At 38.2% G+C, this 15,972-nt stretch overlaps 2 protein-coding genes across 4 annotated transcripts in view; both read left to right on the top strand.

Annotated features, from left to right (window-relative positions):
* The window catches only part of LOC307258444 (mucin-2-like), a gene marked incomplete at both ends in the record, with an annotated part of 65,358 nt that extends 61,824 nt beyond the window's left edge, over positions 1–3,534 (top strand). The window contains 2 exons of the mRNA XM_080037973.1: positions 2,700–2,823; positions 3,351–3,534. Of these exons, the coding sequence (XP_079894099.1) occupies positions 2,700–2,823; positions 3,351–3,534 (308 nt within the window). The remainder of the gene's footprint in view (positions 1–2,699; positions 2,824–3,350) is intronic.
* Positions 3,535–6,601: 3,067 nt separating this feature from the next.
* The window catches only part of LOC307258513 (partitioning defective 3 homolog B-like), a 244,188-nt gene continuing 234,817 nt past the window's right edge, over positions 6,602–15,972 (top strand). For all 3 annotated transcript variants that reach the window (XR_013845127.1, XM_080038071.1, XM_080038072.1), the window contains exons 1-2: positions 6,602–7,410; positions 7,550–7,748. Coding sequence is in view for 2 of the 3 variants with exons in the window: in XM_080038071.1 (XP_079894197.1) it covers positions 7,632–7,748 (117 nt within the window). In the remaining variant the exon portion in view is untranslated. The remainder of the gene's footprint in view (positions 7,411–7,549; positions 7,749–15,972) is intronic.

Genomic DNA, 15,972 nt, shown 5'->3' on the forward strand with positions numbered 1-15,972 from the left:
ATGATGAAATATATTCGCCATCGTTGAACAATTGTGTTCATGTCAATTATTCTGTATTTGAATGTATTTTTTTTTTTCACATTTAAGAGACTTAAGTTATTCCTTTTCTGTCACTGTATCTACAAATGTATGGTAATCTGGGCTTTATGTAATGTTATATCACTCTCTCAACACTTCTCAACTTCTTATCTCATCTTCTGACCAAAAGAATGTGATCGAAACCAATGCTCATCAGAATCACAAAGTTGTGAACTGGGATTTAAATTGGAGGTCCTTGTCTCAAATGACACTTGCTGCCCCTCTTACAAGTGTGGTAAGCTTAGCATATAAACTGCAGTTACATTTATTATGGTTTTATTGTGTGAAATGCTTACTTTACATAAGCCTTTAATGTGATCAGATTTGTTATAATTTGTTTTTATCTAGTATCGAAAGACGTCTGTGTCTTCAATGAGACCGAATACAAGGTAAGGAATAATATACTCTATCTATATGATAAATGTTCTTTTTTAAGAGTATACTTGTATGTTTCAATTAAGTATGATATAAGTTTAACATAACCATAAGAACAATATTCAAGTTAGACATAGGTCACCATTCTTCTGTATTTACACCCTGTCGTCAGACTAGCGGGACATTTGTTTTGTTGTCCTTGCAAAGAATTTGGCTCAGACTTTACTTTTTGTTATTTACAGCCCGGTAAAGGATTCAACAAAAGCCCATGTGAACAATGCGAGTGTACAGGAGAACAGGATCCAGATACCAAGTTGAAGATCATACAGTGTAGTATGATGATGTGTCATGAAGATTGTCCAACGGTACTTATGCATGAAAACTTTAAGAGTTCTGCTGTTTTTACTTATTTAATTTTGAAACTAGCAACGTTTTATATTGTACAAAATGTTTAACGTGTTTAAATTCTCACTCACATGCTTTACTTTCAGAAATCTGCAAGACTTCTGCTGTGTGTTACAGTTGCTGAAGCATAGGCTTTGTTATTTATGTGCACATGATGATAGTTTTGATATTATAGGAGTGCCATCTTCAATACAGGTGTTGACTTACTAGTGCTTAATACAAATTAATGAAAATACCGAACCAATATGTATTCATGTTATATCTTGTATTTAGTCATGCACTTAAAAAAAAAATTGAGGTATGTAAAGACAGTGAAAGCATTTGTGTCTTTGCTGTTTTTTTCTGAATAAGTGATTGGTTTGTTCTGTTTTTTTAAGGGCTATGTGTATGTGTATGAAAAACAACCCGGGGTATGTTGTGGAATATGTAAAAAGATAAGCTGTGTTGTGGAGGTCCCAGGCTTCGATTATCCAATCATTATTGAAGTAAGTAGAGTGTGGTTGAAATATCATCAGCATCTGTGTGTGTATCCTTAAATCATGGTATAAGTCACATTTGTTTTATGTACACTGAGTGACATCATCTACTTTTCTGACAGCCTTACAATTCTTGGTCACCACCAAATGACAACTGTACCACGTATGATTGCAAAATGGAGAAGGATGAGTTCATAACCACTAAAAGTGAAGTCAAATGTCCTGAATTTGATCCAAAGAACTGCATTCCTGTGAGTATATGTCAGCCCTTAAATATGCATACATTTGTATATCTGGCGGTTGTATTGCTTAGTTAATGACCCTCAACTGATTCTGACACATCTTGCATTGCACTTGGCATTCAAACTGCATCTCAAACAAGATTCTAAATTCTCATTTGTCAGAAATAAAGTTGGATATGGGAGTGTTTTTGCTATTTTGGCTAATGCAATGTGTAACGAGCCTTAAGAGGAGCATTGACCTTTCTTTTCTTTTGGGAGTTTTGAGTCAGGATAGTTAGTCCCAAATTTTTTTTGAATGAACTGACATTGTATTAAGCCCAAAATGGACACTGCAAGCCAAATAGAGAGACATTTATCTCCAAATTGACTATGATGATAAATATAATCAGTTAATTTACAGTATATAGTTGGAGAAATGTGTGGGATATAACACACAAAATGTGCTGAAATACACAAATACGTACATAATGAAATACTATCTTTAGATAGTGACATGTGTGCCATTGTATCTGTCGTGATGTCTATCTGAATATTTTACAATCCTTATTGTTTATGTTACAGGGAACTGAACAAAGTAACATGGATGGTTGTTGCAAAACTTGTAAGTATGACTCGATAAAATAAATTAATCCACAACTTGAAAAAGTAACAAGTGCGTCCTTGGCACTTTTCAAAAGAGGTCAAACTATAATATGGATGCAACTAATAACTATTTTCATTATGACTAATAATTTGATATTTTTGGGATTCATCAGATTAATAAATCAAAGAAATGTCCTGCCAACAGAGTAGAAAATAAATAAATAATAATAATTGTATTCATATAGCACCTTAAAAAACAAAGTTAACAAAATGCTTTGAAAAGAGAAAGCTATGAGAGGTATTGTATTTACAGTGATACAAATCACAGAAAATAATGTTGCCATGTTAAAGCTGCAGAGTTATATTCATTTTGTAAACATATGTGGTCAATCTAAAAACCAATCGCCATAATACATGTGTGTCAATTCTAAGGCTAAAGTTCCACCATAGCTTTATTTTAGTTTCCCACTGAAATTATCATTTGTGTTACGTGTCGTGTTTGCAGCAACATAAAACAAATGTTCATGCTATTTCCTCACAGGTACTCCTCTTTCCAACTGTCAAATGATCAAGAGCACCGTCCATCTGCAGACAAAGGACTGCCAGTCTGTTGAACCGGTGGAAATCACTGCCTGTGAGGGATCCTGTGGACAGTCTTCCTCAGTGTGAGTATCTGCGTGATTTGTACTGAAAACTCACCCTGTGTTCCTTATCACATACTTTCTACTATTTAGTATGGAAGAAAAAAGATTTAGGATGTCCTGATTCTTGAGGCCAGATTTAGGATGGTTAGAAAGACCTGGATGTCTACTACACCCGGCCAAGATTGTTAGTGTTGAAAACAGCATCCTATTTGGGCGATTCTGACCCATAATCCAGTGCGAACCTGAAGTGACGTCGCATCGACGGAGCCTCCATATGAAAACAAACGGGGATGCGACGGATATAGAAGCAAGAGGCAAGATCAAGGCGCAATGTTATGATGAAATAAATAAGTAAAAGTATGTCCCAATAGTACGCCTACTGCATCCTTACCAGGTTATTTTTATCGTCGGATGTAGTATGTAGAATAGAAAAAAGAAAGAGTATGTGATTCAGAATGCAGGGTATATCATGCTGAAACCACCTGATCAGTTCATGTGAAGAGTCATTTTGAAGATGTTTGTTTACATTGAACATTGTCTGTTCACAGGTACTCTGCAGAGAGCAAACGCATGACACATGCATGCACATGCTGTCAAGAAATGAAAACCAGTGAGATAGAGGTGGAGATGATGTGCTCTGATGGCAGCAAGATGATGCACACCTACCTTTCAGTTGACCAGTGTGGTTGCCATGTCAGTGAATGTGTTCCAACACACCCCGGAGAAATGTGAACAACTAGAAAGCCAACACTGAAAACAAATCTTACTTTAAGGACAAATCTGACTAATATACTAATATAAACTTTAACAATGCCTTTTCAAAAACTATAAGAAAATCAAGCCTCAACATTTAAAGGGAAAATATGTTTAACATTTTGAACATCAGATATGGGCTGACACTTTCTACACCTCTGAAAATGGGCCATTTGTACTCTGGCGTCACTTTCTCATATATTGTTAGAGAGGCAGGTTGCATATGACCACTTTTAGATTTTTGAAAAGGCTGTATCTTTATGCATGCAAACTGTTTGATGTGGTGTTTCCAGTCTTAGAGGGTGTTTCTGTTACTTTTACTGTAAATGACTTGAGAGATTAAAAGACACAAGAATGGCTTCAGATACATCACAGCAAAATGGTTGCTTCCTTTTGCCACAGGGAAAACCGATTGATTTGTGGTCAAATGTGAAAGATTTAAAACATGGATTTGAATTTAAAGCAACATCAACATTCTTATGTATTTTTTAAACACTGAATATATAAATGACAGTGCAAAAAATATCCAAACTATCTTTGTCTGACATCTGATGTCTGAAACTTTTGCAAATCTGAATGTTTTCAATAGTCATTCCAACTCTTAGGTCTCCTGATGATCATATGTTCTTGATTTTTAATTCTTTGATTTGAAGTGTTTTGATGTTCTTCATTTCAATAAACTTGTTTTGCTCATTACAGTATATCATCATTTATTGGATTACATCCCATACTGTATACAGTCCAAGTTCATACACTGACTTTGAGTCAACTTCAAATAATGAACTCTAAATGATAGTTGTACTCTCAATATCCAGTAAGCAATGAATTGTATTTACTGCAATATGTAGACATATCTTTTCCATCAAAACCTCATTAGATGTTGCAGACATATGGTCTGGGTTGAATTAACCAAATTATAGATCACAGTAAGGCAGCTCTGGGACAGGACTTGCTGTTGGGCTCAAATTAATTAATTTAACACAGCTTTATGATGGAAAAGGCTCCTTGTAAGCTCAAAGGACAGGGCTAGAAGATCAGTAAGTGAATAATACATTAAGAACCAACATAGCTGATGCTGTACCTTAGTGGGGCAAAGTGCTTGACCTTCATAATTGTGAATTGGCCCTTGGAAATAATTTGGATGGACCTTGACTTACACCTCAGTTATACAAAGGCTACACAAGTTCTCTGACTGAAGCAAGTGACTCCAGAAGAAATGCAAATGTATTCATTAATAAATAATTGATGGTTGGAAGAATCTGTATAGAGGATTGGTTAGAAATGCAGATACTAAATCAATCATACAAAAAACAAGGTTGATTGCAATATTCTAACAATCACATCATAACTCTTAACCCATTGATGACTATGGCAATCTAGGATGCATGTCCTTAATGCCTGAGGGTTTTCTGAAAAAATAGTACGAATTGTCAAGTCTACCAAAACCTTAATATCTAAGCCTGTGTAGCACATAAACATGAAATAAAATACATTTAAAAGTTAAGGTTCACAGGTTTTATTTAAACATGCTCCCTTAGCGCTTACAAACCAACACATTTTTCTAAAAATCGTCAAAATTAGATGGGGGAGAAAAAATAAATAAATAATATAAAATATTTAAAAATAATGTGCTAAATTAGGTTATTCTGCTTCCTTTTAGCATGGATAGTAGTGACTGAGTGTGCAGTGGAGGGATAAAGATAGACAGATATAGGAAGGAGGAGATAGCTTTATTTTATTATTTAGTTCAGTTATCACTGGCACCATAAATCCGACTTCCCAGTACAACTGGAAAGCAGACTGACTCCCGCTGTCGGGAGCCGATCAGCTGGTCCAAACGGCTGTATACTACGGAGATGAAAACGAAACTGAAACTTAACTATCGCCTGGCTGGGCTGAATTTGAGTTGGAGCAGTAAAATATAGCCTAAATTCATAAATATTGTTAATAAATAGATGCAATGTGTTGAGTGATTTTCTTCAGTAGCCTATAGACCTAGATTCTGCGCTCTGAACGCCACTAACTGTTCTACACTATCGCAGACACAGAAGGCGTATTTTTTTATTATTATTATTTATTTATTTTATTTTTATTTTTATCATTGACGTGATTTTCGGCAAACCACACAACTTTTGGGTGGTCACGTGGTCTTAAAAAATCAACAAAACCCACCTCATGTGTATTTGAACCAATGACTGTGCATTTTATGCCAGTGCCATGACAATTAGATAAAGTAACAATGCTGCCTACGCAGCATCAGGCAGGAGATGCAATGTGGCATCGCGCAGCAGCCGTCATCAATGGGTTAAGAAAAAACACGCACCACTTTGAAACTATAAAACATGAATGTGTTGAAGAAAAACAGTTTTTATTGACATGAGAGATTATTTAGTGTTGCTTATGATGAAAAAATCACTTTTTAATCATTAAAGTACATTTTTGAAAGGCTTTATTGCATATGAAAGATTGCATATGAAACCCTCTCTGTGGACACACCTTGTTTGGATGCCGTGATAAGATAACAAGTGTCATATATTTGACATAATAATGATAAAATTAAATTTAAACTTAAGGGGATAATTGTGCTCCAGACATTCTATTCTTAATTCCTAATAACATCTACAATTAAAAAAAAAAAAAAAAAAAAAAAGATAACAGCAGTTACATATAGAAGACGGTATTTTGTCCTGGTTCTCAAGAATCACTGCTACATCTTTACTTAGGCTATAGCCTATTTTTATTCTTTTACCCCACACCCCTTTTTTTGTAGGCTACTTTCAAAATACTGAGTGGCAAACAAAACGTTCTTAAAACATTAACAGTAGGCCTACAGTATGTGGATCCAAGGATTGTGCAATGTCTCGCTGAATAGTTTGGAGTAGGCTACTTCCCCTTTAAGAAAGTGACAGTAACAAGCAGCGGAGCGGAGGAGCTGGTCAGGAACTGGCCAGGATCGGACGGCAGTGAAGGAATCCCAAAACTTTTCCAATACATAGTGCCGCCGCGGTCTATTTACTGTTTCACTCGGACTTCGGCTTGTCCCCGAAAGTAAACATAACGTTGACGTCTCTTTACCGCGTGTGTCGCTGATGGAGTGGATGCTACTGACCGCCTGGAAGAAGAAAAACCAGCGAGAGGAAAAACTTATGGAATGATGCGCGTGCGACTGCATCCCTCCCTCTAAAGTTCAGCTAAGGTGGCTAACGCTAGCTAGACTTTGCTAACTGATGTGAAAGTTTGGGGCAAACTTTTGTCAACCTACTGAAAACGTATCAACACACGACTTAATGTAGTGGAGAAAGGCGTGAGAAAATCTACTGCTTGTTTCAAACGAAAAGCTTTCATCCTCTGCTTGTTGTTATCTTAGTCGGGGCCAGGTTTACAGTATAAAGCTAAAGATTTTTTTTTTAGCCAAGTGGAGCTAGCTGACAGACCGCTAGCCTCTCTCAAGTGAAGTCACCTTCTTTATATGTCCATGGATGTCACCCAGAGTGAGCTTCCATTAACCCCTTGCGAGAAATGACATGACACACAATTATCGTATACCGGGGCTAACAGTCAGCAACTCCATCATGAGGAAACAGCTGTGTTTCTAACGCTTCTGGAAACTGAACACGTCTATACCTGGACCAACTGAATAGGGTCAACACTTGTCGGATGGGATGAGATAACCCCGATCACCACAGCATTACGGATGCACTTATCTTTTAGCCTTTAGTATTAACTAGTGTCTTTAAAAAATCAGTAGGAATGGCATGGACATACAGTAAACACATTTTACAGTCCCTGTAAGGAGGTCTGTTGACTTTTGGACCACTTTGTCAAGCTGAGTGTCTTTGAAGAAGTTTTAGTGATGTAAGTATTTTAAGCTTTTCAACGCCAAGTAAGCTACTCACTACCTGCATTTCTAACACCATTTTTAATGTGCCTGTTTTTGTTTGTTTACATCCCTTGCCTCCTTTATTGATACTGTGTGTGTGTGTTTTTTTTACAGATTGGCGAGCCTTCAGCGTTGTTATTATCACCTTTGCTACATCCAGAGGGCCTCCTGAATCTTGGATGAAGTGAGAGCTACAATGAAGGTGACAGTGACATTCGGGCAGACAGGTGTGGTGGTGCCCTGCAAGGATGGATGGACTGTGAGGGACCTCATCCAGCAAGCCACTCAGAGATACAGAAAGCTCCTGGAACAGGTACCGTTCATACATTTGAAAAAAACAAATACAAAAGTACCTTCCTTTTAAAGAAGCACTCACAATTGGCCTCTTGTGAGAATGGGAAAGTTGTGACATGAAACTGAATGTTTTTGCATAGCTTCGGTATTGAGGTGTACGCAGCCTTAAAATGCAAACCAGCATGTGGGGGTGTTTGAATATTCTTGTTTTCCCCTAGATATTGTGCAGACATTAAAGGCCTACTTCACCGGTTTGAATATGAAGGTGTATTGAATTCTGAGATCCTATGTAGTATAAATGTGCAAAAAAAAATTAAATTGGTTCATCCTAGCCTGAGAAAAGGCAGAAAGAGTGTTTTTTTAACCGTATATTAATCTTACTGTGACATCACAGTAAGATAAATATAGGGTTAAGAAAAAAACCTTACTTTGTAAATATGACTGTGATTTCTCTTACTGTGACATCACAGTAATATTTACAAAGTAATTTTTTTTTAACCCTATATTTATCTTACTGTGATGTCACAGTAAGATTAATATAGGGTTAAAAAAAACACTCTTTCTGCCTTTTCTCAGGCTAGGATGAACCGATTTTTTTTTTTTTTTGCACATTTATACTACATAGGATCTCAGAATTCAATACACCTTCATATTCCCACCGGTGAAGTAGGCCTTTAATGTTTGAAGAGATGACCCCTGTATACTGCTGTGTATTGCTTGAGATGTTTTGTGACTGGCACTTCTGCAATATTTGATTTTTGGTATCTAAACATCACTTGCTATGAAAACATTTTTATGATTTCTATCACTACACTAATACCGTGGCAGGTACATCTAAAAATGTGCTCACCTTGTATGATATCACCTTACAAGGCAGTTAATATGGCTGCTCATTTGTCTGAGTGACAGTCATTAATATTTCATTTTCATTGATAGCAAATAGTGCAGGATGCTCAGAAAACAAACAAAAGCATGAAGCAATGTCATTTTAAACCTGCAGTGTGTAGAATTTTGGGATTTTTTTCATAGCAGACTTGGTAGAAACTAATTATAATATCCTTAAGTACGTTTAATTTAGTGTATAATAGCTGTGCATTTTTTAAGATTTTTTTTTCCCCTTAGAAAGGGTCTCATATGCTGTATCTCCACATTTATCCATACCTTGGACCAAGGCCTGGCCGCCGCCATGTTGGAAGCGTCATAGTTGGAATGTCATCAGGTGCAATGTTTAGAATTTAGAATTGTTCTTGGACTTTAATGCTGCGTTCCTTTGTACTCGGAACTCGGAAATTTCCGATTTGGTAGTTCCGAGTTCCGACCTGTCGGTGCTCCAGTGCATCTGCTCGGGAAAGTATGGACCTCCTTTCTCATCCAAATAATTAAACGTTAGGCTACATCAAGTAACCGTTGCCAGGTACTGGTAGATCCAATAGACTACAATTCAGCCGTGACTCAACATATGGACTTCAAAATCACTCTTTTTAGCCAGTTTAACAGTTCAGATTGTTGTTGTGACGTAATCTGCGTCATCTCAGTGAAGTCGGGAGAGGCAGACGCTGCCCGAGTTCCGACTCGGAATTCCCAGTTGAACAACCGTTTTATTGCACTTTTCCATGTCGGAAGTCGGAAATTTCCGAGTTCCGAGTACAAAGGAACGCACCATAAGGCCACTGTAGCTTCTGTTATTATTCTAAAGGGGTGGGGTTACCCAGGGAGCGTTGCATTCTAGAACTTTCTTGATGATGTCATATTACACACTGCACCTTTTAACTAGTTTTTTTCTTACTATAACCTTTGAGCCATCCGTTAGCTACATAATTCATTGTCAGAAGCAGTTTTCTAATATGTGTTAAGAGTTGTATAAATGCCCGAAAGACTTAGAAAAGAGGCGAGGTTACTTTTTATGAAACAGCAGTTTCATAACATTTGAGGTTCCCCCCTGAAGTCAAAAAAGAATAATCGAAAGCTCTGTCATTTTTATATCATGAAAAGGGGCATATGATTTTCACATCCCAAAGTCTTGGGAAATTAGACGGAGCCACTGAGGTCCGGTTTTCCATAATTGCTGTATAAAAAATTAAAAGCATATCTGATGTGAATTATTATCGTCCAGGCGGGAGCAGGCACGAGTCGTTTCCACTTTAGTTTGTGGGTGTAAAATGCAAATGACTCCCTCTTGAGATTCCTTTATGACTGCTGTTGATTCCCTGAGCTGCTCTCAGGGCCGGAACCCCATGACCCCCATCAAGCGACCGAATCTTCTCAGTGACTTGCTTCATATTGGCTCCATTATTCAAAGAGCACACCAGTCGTATAGATAGATAGATGGCCTCAGTGGTGATTGAGGGGGAGATGTTGAAGCCGTGTGTGTTTGTGTTTATGCCAGACAGAGACAGCACTTGGAGTTCCACTCTCCTCTTTGTCTTCCTCTCTCTTCTTTCCTCTACCTGCCTATCAGCCATTCCTACTCTACAACCTTCCACATAGCTTGTCACATGGCCAGAACTTAATGATTCCCTTTAAGTTCAGCTTGAACACTACTTCACCTCCTGTTCTTCTTTATAAGGTTACTGTTCTGCCAAGAGAAAAGAGATGAATAGTCCACATTCAATGTCTCTAAACTGAAAGCATGGGCAAGGAGCAATGTATAATGCGTTAGGTAGTTTCATCGACATTGTTATTGTCACCATCAGTGTGTGTCCCCCTAAAATCTTTTGCATTAGGTTTTGTGAAGCGCACCTTATGTCCATGAGCATTGTCTGTGTTCACGTGTGTCCAAATAGCTTAAATCAATATAATAATCAATATTTATACAGTTGTGCACCAGTTTAGTACAAGTTTGTACCTGATGTTTTCTCGCACTGGACAGATGCAGCTTAATGTAGCCAAGATGCAGCTAAATGTGATTATATAATATATACCGCACATTCATGTAAATGTTATAGTGGGAAGCCAATATCGTCATTGTGATACAAATTCGATGAATGGTGCAGCCATAATTCAAATGACCTGTACTGACATTTTCATCAATAGGAAAATATACACGCCCTGGATTTATAATAATGTATGGGACGCTGTAACTGCAGAACAATATATAGAACACGTAAATTGCCTACTACAATTTTGATTAAATTCCTACACTGAAAGCATGCATCAAATGGACAAACTGAAATTTAATATGCATCACGCGACGTCGCATTAGGGCTGGGCGATTAATTGAATTTCGATTTCGATTACAATTTCTTTTTTGGCTTCCCTCAATCATGAAAACAAGATAATCGTAATAAAACGGTTATTGTGCGGCACGCCGGGTCATGTGTAGTAAATGCAGCGCACCCTTCTGTCTCCACCTGCGCTCCGCCCCCGCCCGAACACTGTCGCTTTCAGCGATTCCAGTGCAATTGTTTATTCAGCATAAAGTTAAAACGCTCGTCCATGATGTTACACCGAAACACAAAAGCCTTGCGCGATTGAAGCAGCGTTTCACTCTGTGAAACATGGTGTGAGTGAGACACTGTGATGGCGGTGGGTAACGGTGTCATTCACTGTGAGAACTCGCCGGTGTGAGCTGCCGCGCAGAAAAGCTCTGTGGCTTTACGGGTAAAATGATAGTCGGGGATTCCTGCACGTTAACGTTGTTGAGGGGAAAGGCTTCCGCTTTCTGATTTCTCGAGCCTGAATATATAGTGCCATGTCGGCAAACTATCTGCGCGACAAGAGCAAATGTACAGTGAGATGCACCCCCTCCATTAGTTTTAGTCTACAGACGAAAAGTTACAACCAGCACCTAAGCATGGACTTCGTTTAAATAAAGCCTCTAATTTTTATGATCAGCGCTCTGATGCAAATTCTGAAGTCTGAACATTACGGTGTCAGCTGTGGTGTAGTTTTTTTTTTACAGCAACTCAACCTGCACTGCAAAAAAAGAGAAGGCAATAAGTCGATCTTTTTGTAGATTCATAGCCTACCTCCTCTTATAAGTCGAAGTAGGCTACAAATGAATGAGTGGTTCACAATCACATCCCTAGTAAAATATTAATTTTATTCTTAGATTAGAAGGTTTTACTGATTTTGTGTGGCTTTTTAGTTGTAGGCTATGTTTGAGGAGCACAATAATGTTGAAAGAATTGGCTGAATTTTCATTTCTGTGCATCCCTACAATGAATAATCGTCTTTAATAATCGTGACTATAATTTTTGCCATAATCGAGCAGCCCTACGTCGCAGTGCAATTTATTTCAGGTCTAAGACGACAGCAGAAATATTTGAGGTGTTATTAATGTTCACACTGTGTGTGCACATTAATAACATGTGATTTCCTGCAGCTGCTTTGTGTATAATGATTCACCTCCCTGCTCTATCGATTAGTTCTCCAAGTGTTAAATATTAGCTTCCTGTATTTGTAAATGGAATGCCTTGTTAGGTACAATCACACTATTTACGTAATAGGCCTGCTCTCCTACATGTCTTCTCCTTTTCTCTTCTCTTGTTCCTATGTTTTCTTTCTCTCTTCCTACTCTCTCGCACACCTTTGTCAGCGCTTTACCACCTCCCTTTGTCATTCCTGTTTTGACTTCTCCATTTGCTGTCATTCTTTCTACTTTTCAAGGTGCACTATGTTGTCAGAGAAGTGAACATTTTTCAAAGGTACATTCTAATACCGGAATAAACATACTTTAGTCACTGGAACATTGGATCCCTGGAATACTGAAGTTGGAAAGCTCCCTCTGAAACTGCATAGTGCACCATAAACAGTTTTGACCTCTTCCTCTTCTACTTGTTTTTTGTTTGACATTTAAAAAATTCTCCTTTTGTTTGTGTTCACTTTTGTTACTCCCTTTGCACTACCTTTACCCAAAACGTATTTCTCTCTTCCCTCTTGTCGTTCCTGAGAATATATTCCCTTAATTGCTTCATCTCATCCCCCTTTTTCCTTTGTATCTGTTACTCTGCCTATTTTTCTCCCCCTCTCCCCATCACTCTGCGATTTCCCTGCAACACTAATCTGTTGTAGCTATGTAATTATGGCTGTTAGTGTGTTCCAGGATTAGAAAGCCAGGATATATGTGTGTGTGTGTGTGTGTGTGTGTGTGTGTGTGTGTGTGTGTGTGTGTGTGTTGTAGAGCAGTCCAGTCCATAATCCTGCCTCCCAGTGCTAGGCAAATCATGTTTTTAAATTGTCACGGAGACAGCTTGCTTTTTGTCTGTCCGTCTCTCTCCCTCTCCCCTCCTCCCAATCTGCTTTATCCCACTCAGAAAGTGTGCTGCTTGTATTAAAAACATGTTTTAATCTTGTGTGTTCCTCCACTGTAGCTAACTGACACTGGCAGTCTTATTCACCAGGGGTTCCCACAGCGGTGCCTATAATAGGCATTAAAGCTGCGTTTTAGGGGTATCCTTGAGATTTAGTCTTAAGTTAACTTTGAGTTTTCTTTTGTTTAATAGTTGCACGTTTTCACATTGATCACAGCCTAAATATTATTATTTGTAAAGAGACAAATGGGATAAGAAAAAGGAAGGGATTAGGAGAGTGCTGCTGTGTTTGTATGTATGATACACCAGGGTCTAGTTATACTACTGGATTGGAAAAATGTCTTTTAAGTATTCAGCTCATCATGTAAAGCTCTTATCAGTAAAAAGGAAAGTCTCGCTTCACAAATACTGTATCCATCCTTGAGTTTGGCTAACCAGATTTTTAATACAACATATTGACTAATGCTAAGCTTTTCAGACCAGTGAGGTAACACATTTTGAGATGAAGCTCAAAATGAAGGCCACACTTTGGATAGAAACACAAGGAATACACCGTAATTGTCATCAAGGTTGAACTAATTATTAATTTGAGCAAAAGCTACGATAAGGGTTGATATTATGCAACGTGTCTGACCCAGACATATTCATGCTGCCCTCTTTGTCTGACAGCCACGCTCAACAATCAGTCGCGTTTCAGATATGCTTCTCATTCCTAAAACCATGTGCCCAGTGCATTGGTAAATTGAACCACTATGGTTGACAATTTATTAGATCTTCATTCATTAAAATACATTTTAGTTGCCTAGTAGGTGTTTTTGTGTTTTGTGCCCCCAACAGAGCCTTCAAGGCAGCGCTGGTTAAGGTTAGGGGATGGGGCCTTCAGTGTTTCCCCCAGAAAATGGCTTAGTCAAGGTGGTCACTGTCCCGGGTCATGGGAGGCGCAACGCAAACTTTTTGGGGGTATTTTGCTCAAAGATGCCAATGCGCAGTAAAGAAATAAACAACTGATAATTTGAATACAAAAATACAACAGACACTGACCTTACAGTTGTGCAATTTTGTTTGCTATGTGCAGACAAATGATGTGCAAACATGCAGACAGTACAAAGCACAATTAAAGAAAACCTCTACTGTTTTGGTGCAATACTATACAGACACACTAAATACTAATAATGGACCATACACTTAACATGTGTATGCACATCAAAGTGCTAATTCAACTTTTTAAAGTTCCTTTTTGGATGGGGGCTGTTGTGCGATTATTGTGGACAATAGGCCTACTGTGATGCGATAGCCTATTATACATTAATGGTTATTTTGAGCCTATACTTGCTTGATTTCTTTTTAAATACAGAGGTAATTGGTCGTTTTGGAACATGTATTTCACAATTTAAAACATAAAAATAAAGCAGCATTGAAAATTCAGAAAATAAATCTTCTTGGCCTACACTAGCATGCTGTTTGAATTATAACTCAATAGTTGAAATAATAAATACAATGTGTTTTCCCCTTACAATGACTAAATGCATTTCAAAGACAGTAACAGTGTGGCACTTCTGTAAACTTACTGAAACTTGGTTAGGCCATCACTCTCATGCATTCTTCAAACTTTTATCTGCCCTGTCTGAGCTGATAGATAGGTTGTGTTGCCCACGGTGATGTGGAGTACGGTCACGCAGAGCCGCAGACACAGAGCAGCTGATAGAGAAACGCTTGGAGACACATGCTTTTACCGCAAATCGCGGACTTTCGCACGGTTATGACCATTCACAAGCACACATCGCGCTTGCTAGTACATTAATTGTGCAGCACAAAAAATTCAAAATAATAATTAAATTATTTTATTTTATATAGGGGAGGACGGGGGAATCTGAGGCATCGGGTAATGTGAGCCACCCCCTGTATCTAGGCAACGGAAAACATTTGTGGTCATGTGAGATATATGTTTTCAAGCCCCTCTCATTTCCCCATGGCCCTGAAAGAGAGGACCTCATGGTGCTGTGGTAAGCATGTTTTTTTCACCAAAATAGGTATTTTGCATGTAAAAGTAAATTTTCTTGCTGTCAACTTAATCAATTGTTGTGCCAAAGCAAATGTATTCACGTAGAAAAACTTCTATCATACGTGTTGATGAACTACCAACATATGAAACCATGTGATGCTGATAACTGAAGATTAGCCTGAAATGCTAAGAGAGGTAGTTTTTTCTCAAATTGTGGTGGTGGGGGAAAGTGAGCCAAATGGAAGACGACCTGGGGCAACCACACGGAAAGAGCACCTTCTCATCTTTCCCTGTAACCTTCAGGGCTGGAATGTAGAGTAGGCCTAGTTGTAGAGTATGACAGGCTGATGTTATAATCCAGTTGGGTCTTCTCCTGTGTTCTGAGTCCCAGGCTGTTCTCGCTGGTTCTGATTTTCCTATGCTTTGACCCCCAGACACTAGCTGGCTCTAAGGGTCCTGTGTTCTGACCCCCAGACTGTGTTCTAATCTAACTGGTTCTATCTTTCATTTGAATCTTATTAAAACCTTTTGAATTATAATATGTTGTATTTGATTTTGTTCAGAGTTACTTTCAAGTGTTTAGAAAATTTGCTTTGCTTAATTGACCAAACCCCATCATTCTCTTACTAGTCCGACATTAGTTCTGGAATGTGTGGCTAGCTTTCAGGATTCTTACTGTTACAATATGTGTTGTTATGGTAGTTTAAGAGTGGAAAAAGAAAGTGGATCAGTTTTTAAAAAAATCATATTTTCACTGCCCTTTGTCTTGAAAAAATTCTGCTAATGCCCATTTCTAGGAAACATCCTGAATTAATGGGAAATGTGTACATTTGAGTGATAAATCATTTTAGCTCCCTTAGAGGGGAGCAAATGTAAAAAGTGGCTCAGATTACCCCGTTCTCCCCTATATATTTTTTTGGGTGGTTGGTAGTCAAGGCGGGGGGCTGGCGTTGCTAAAACACTGGGCCTGGAAGGCTCCGTTGGGGGCA

This window comes from Ammodytes marinus (assembly GCF_949987685.1).
Source record: "Ammodytes marinus genome assembly, chromosome: 12".
NCBI lineage: Eukaryota > Metazoa > Chordata > Actinopteri > Uranoscopiformes > Ammodytidae > Ammodytes > Ammodytes marinus.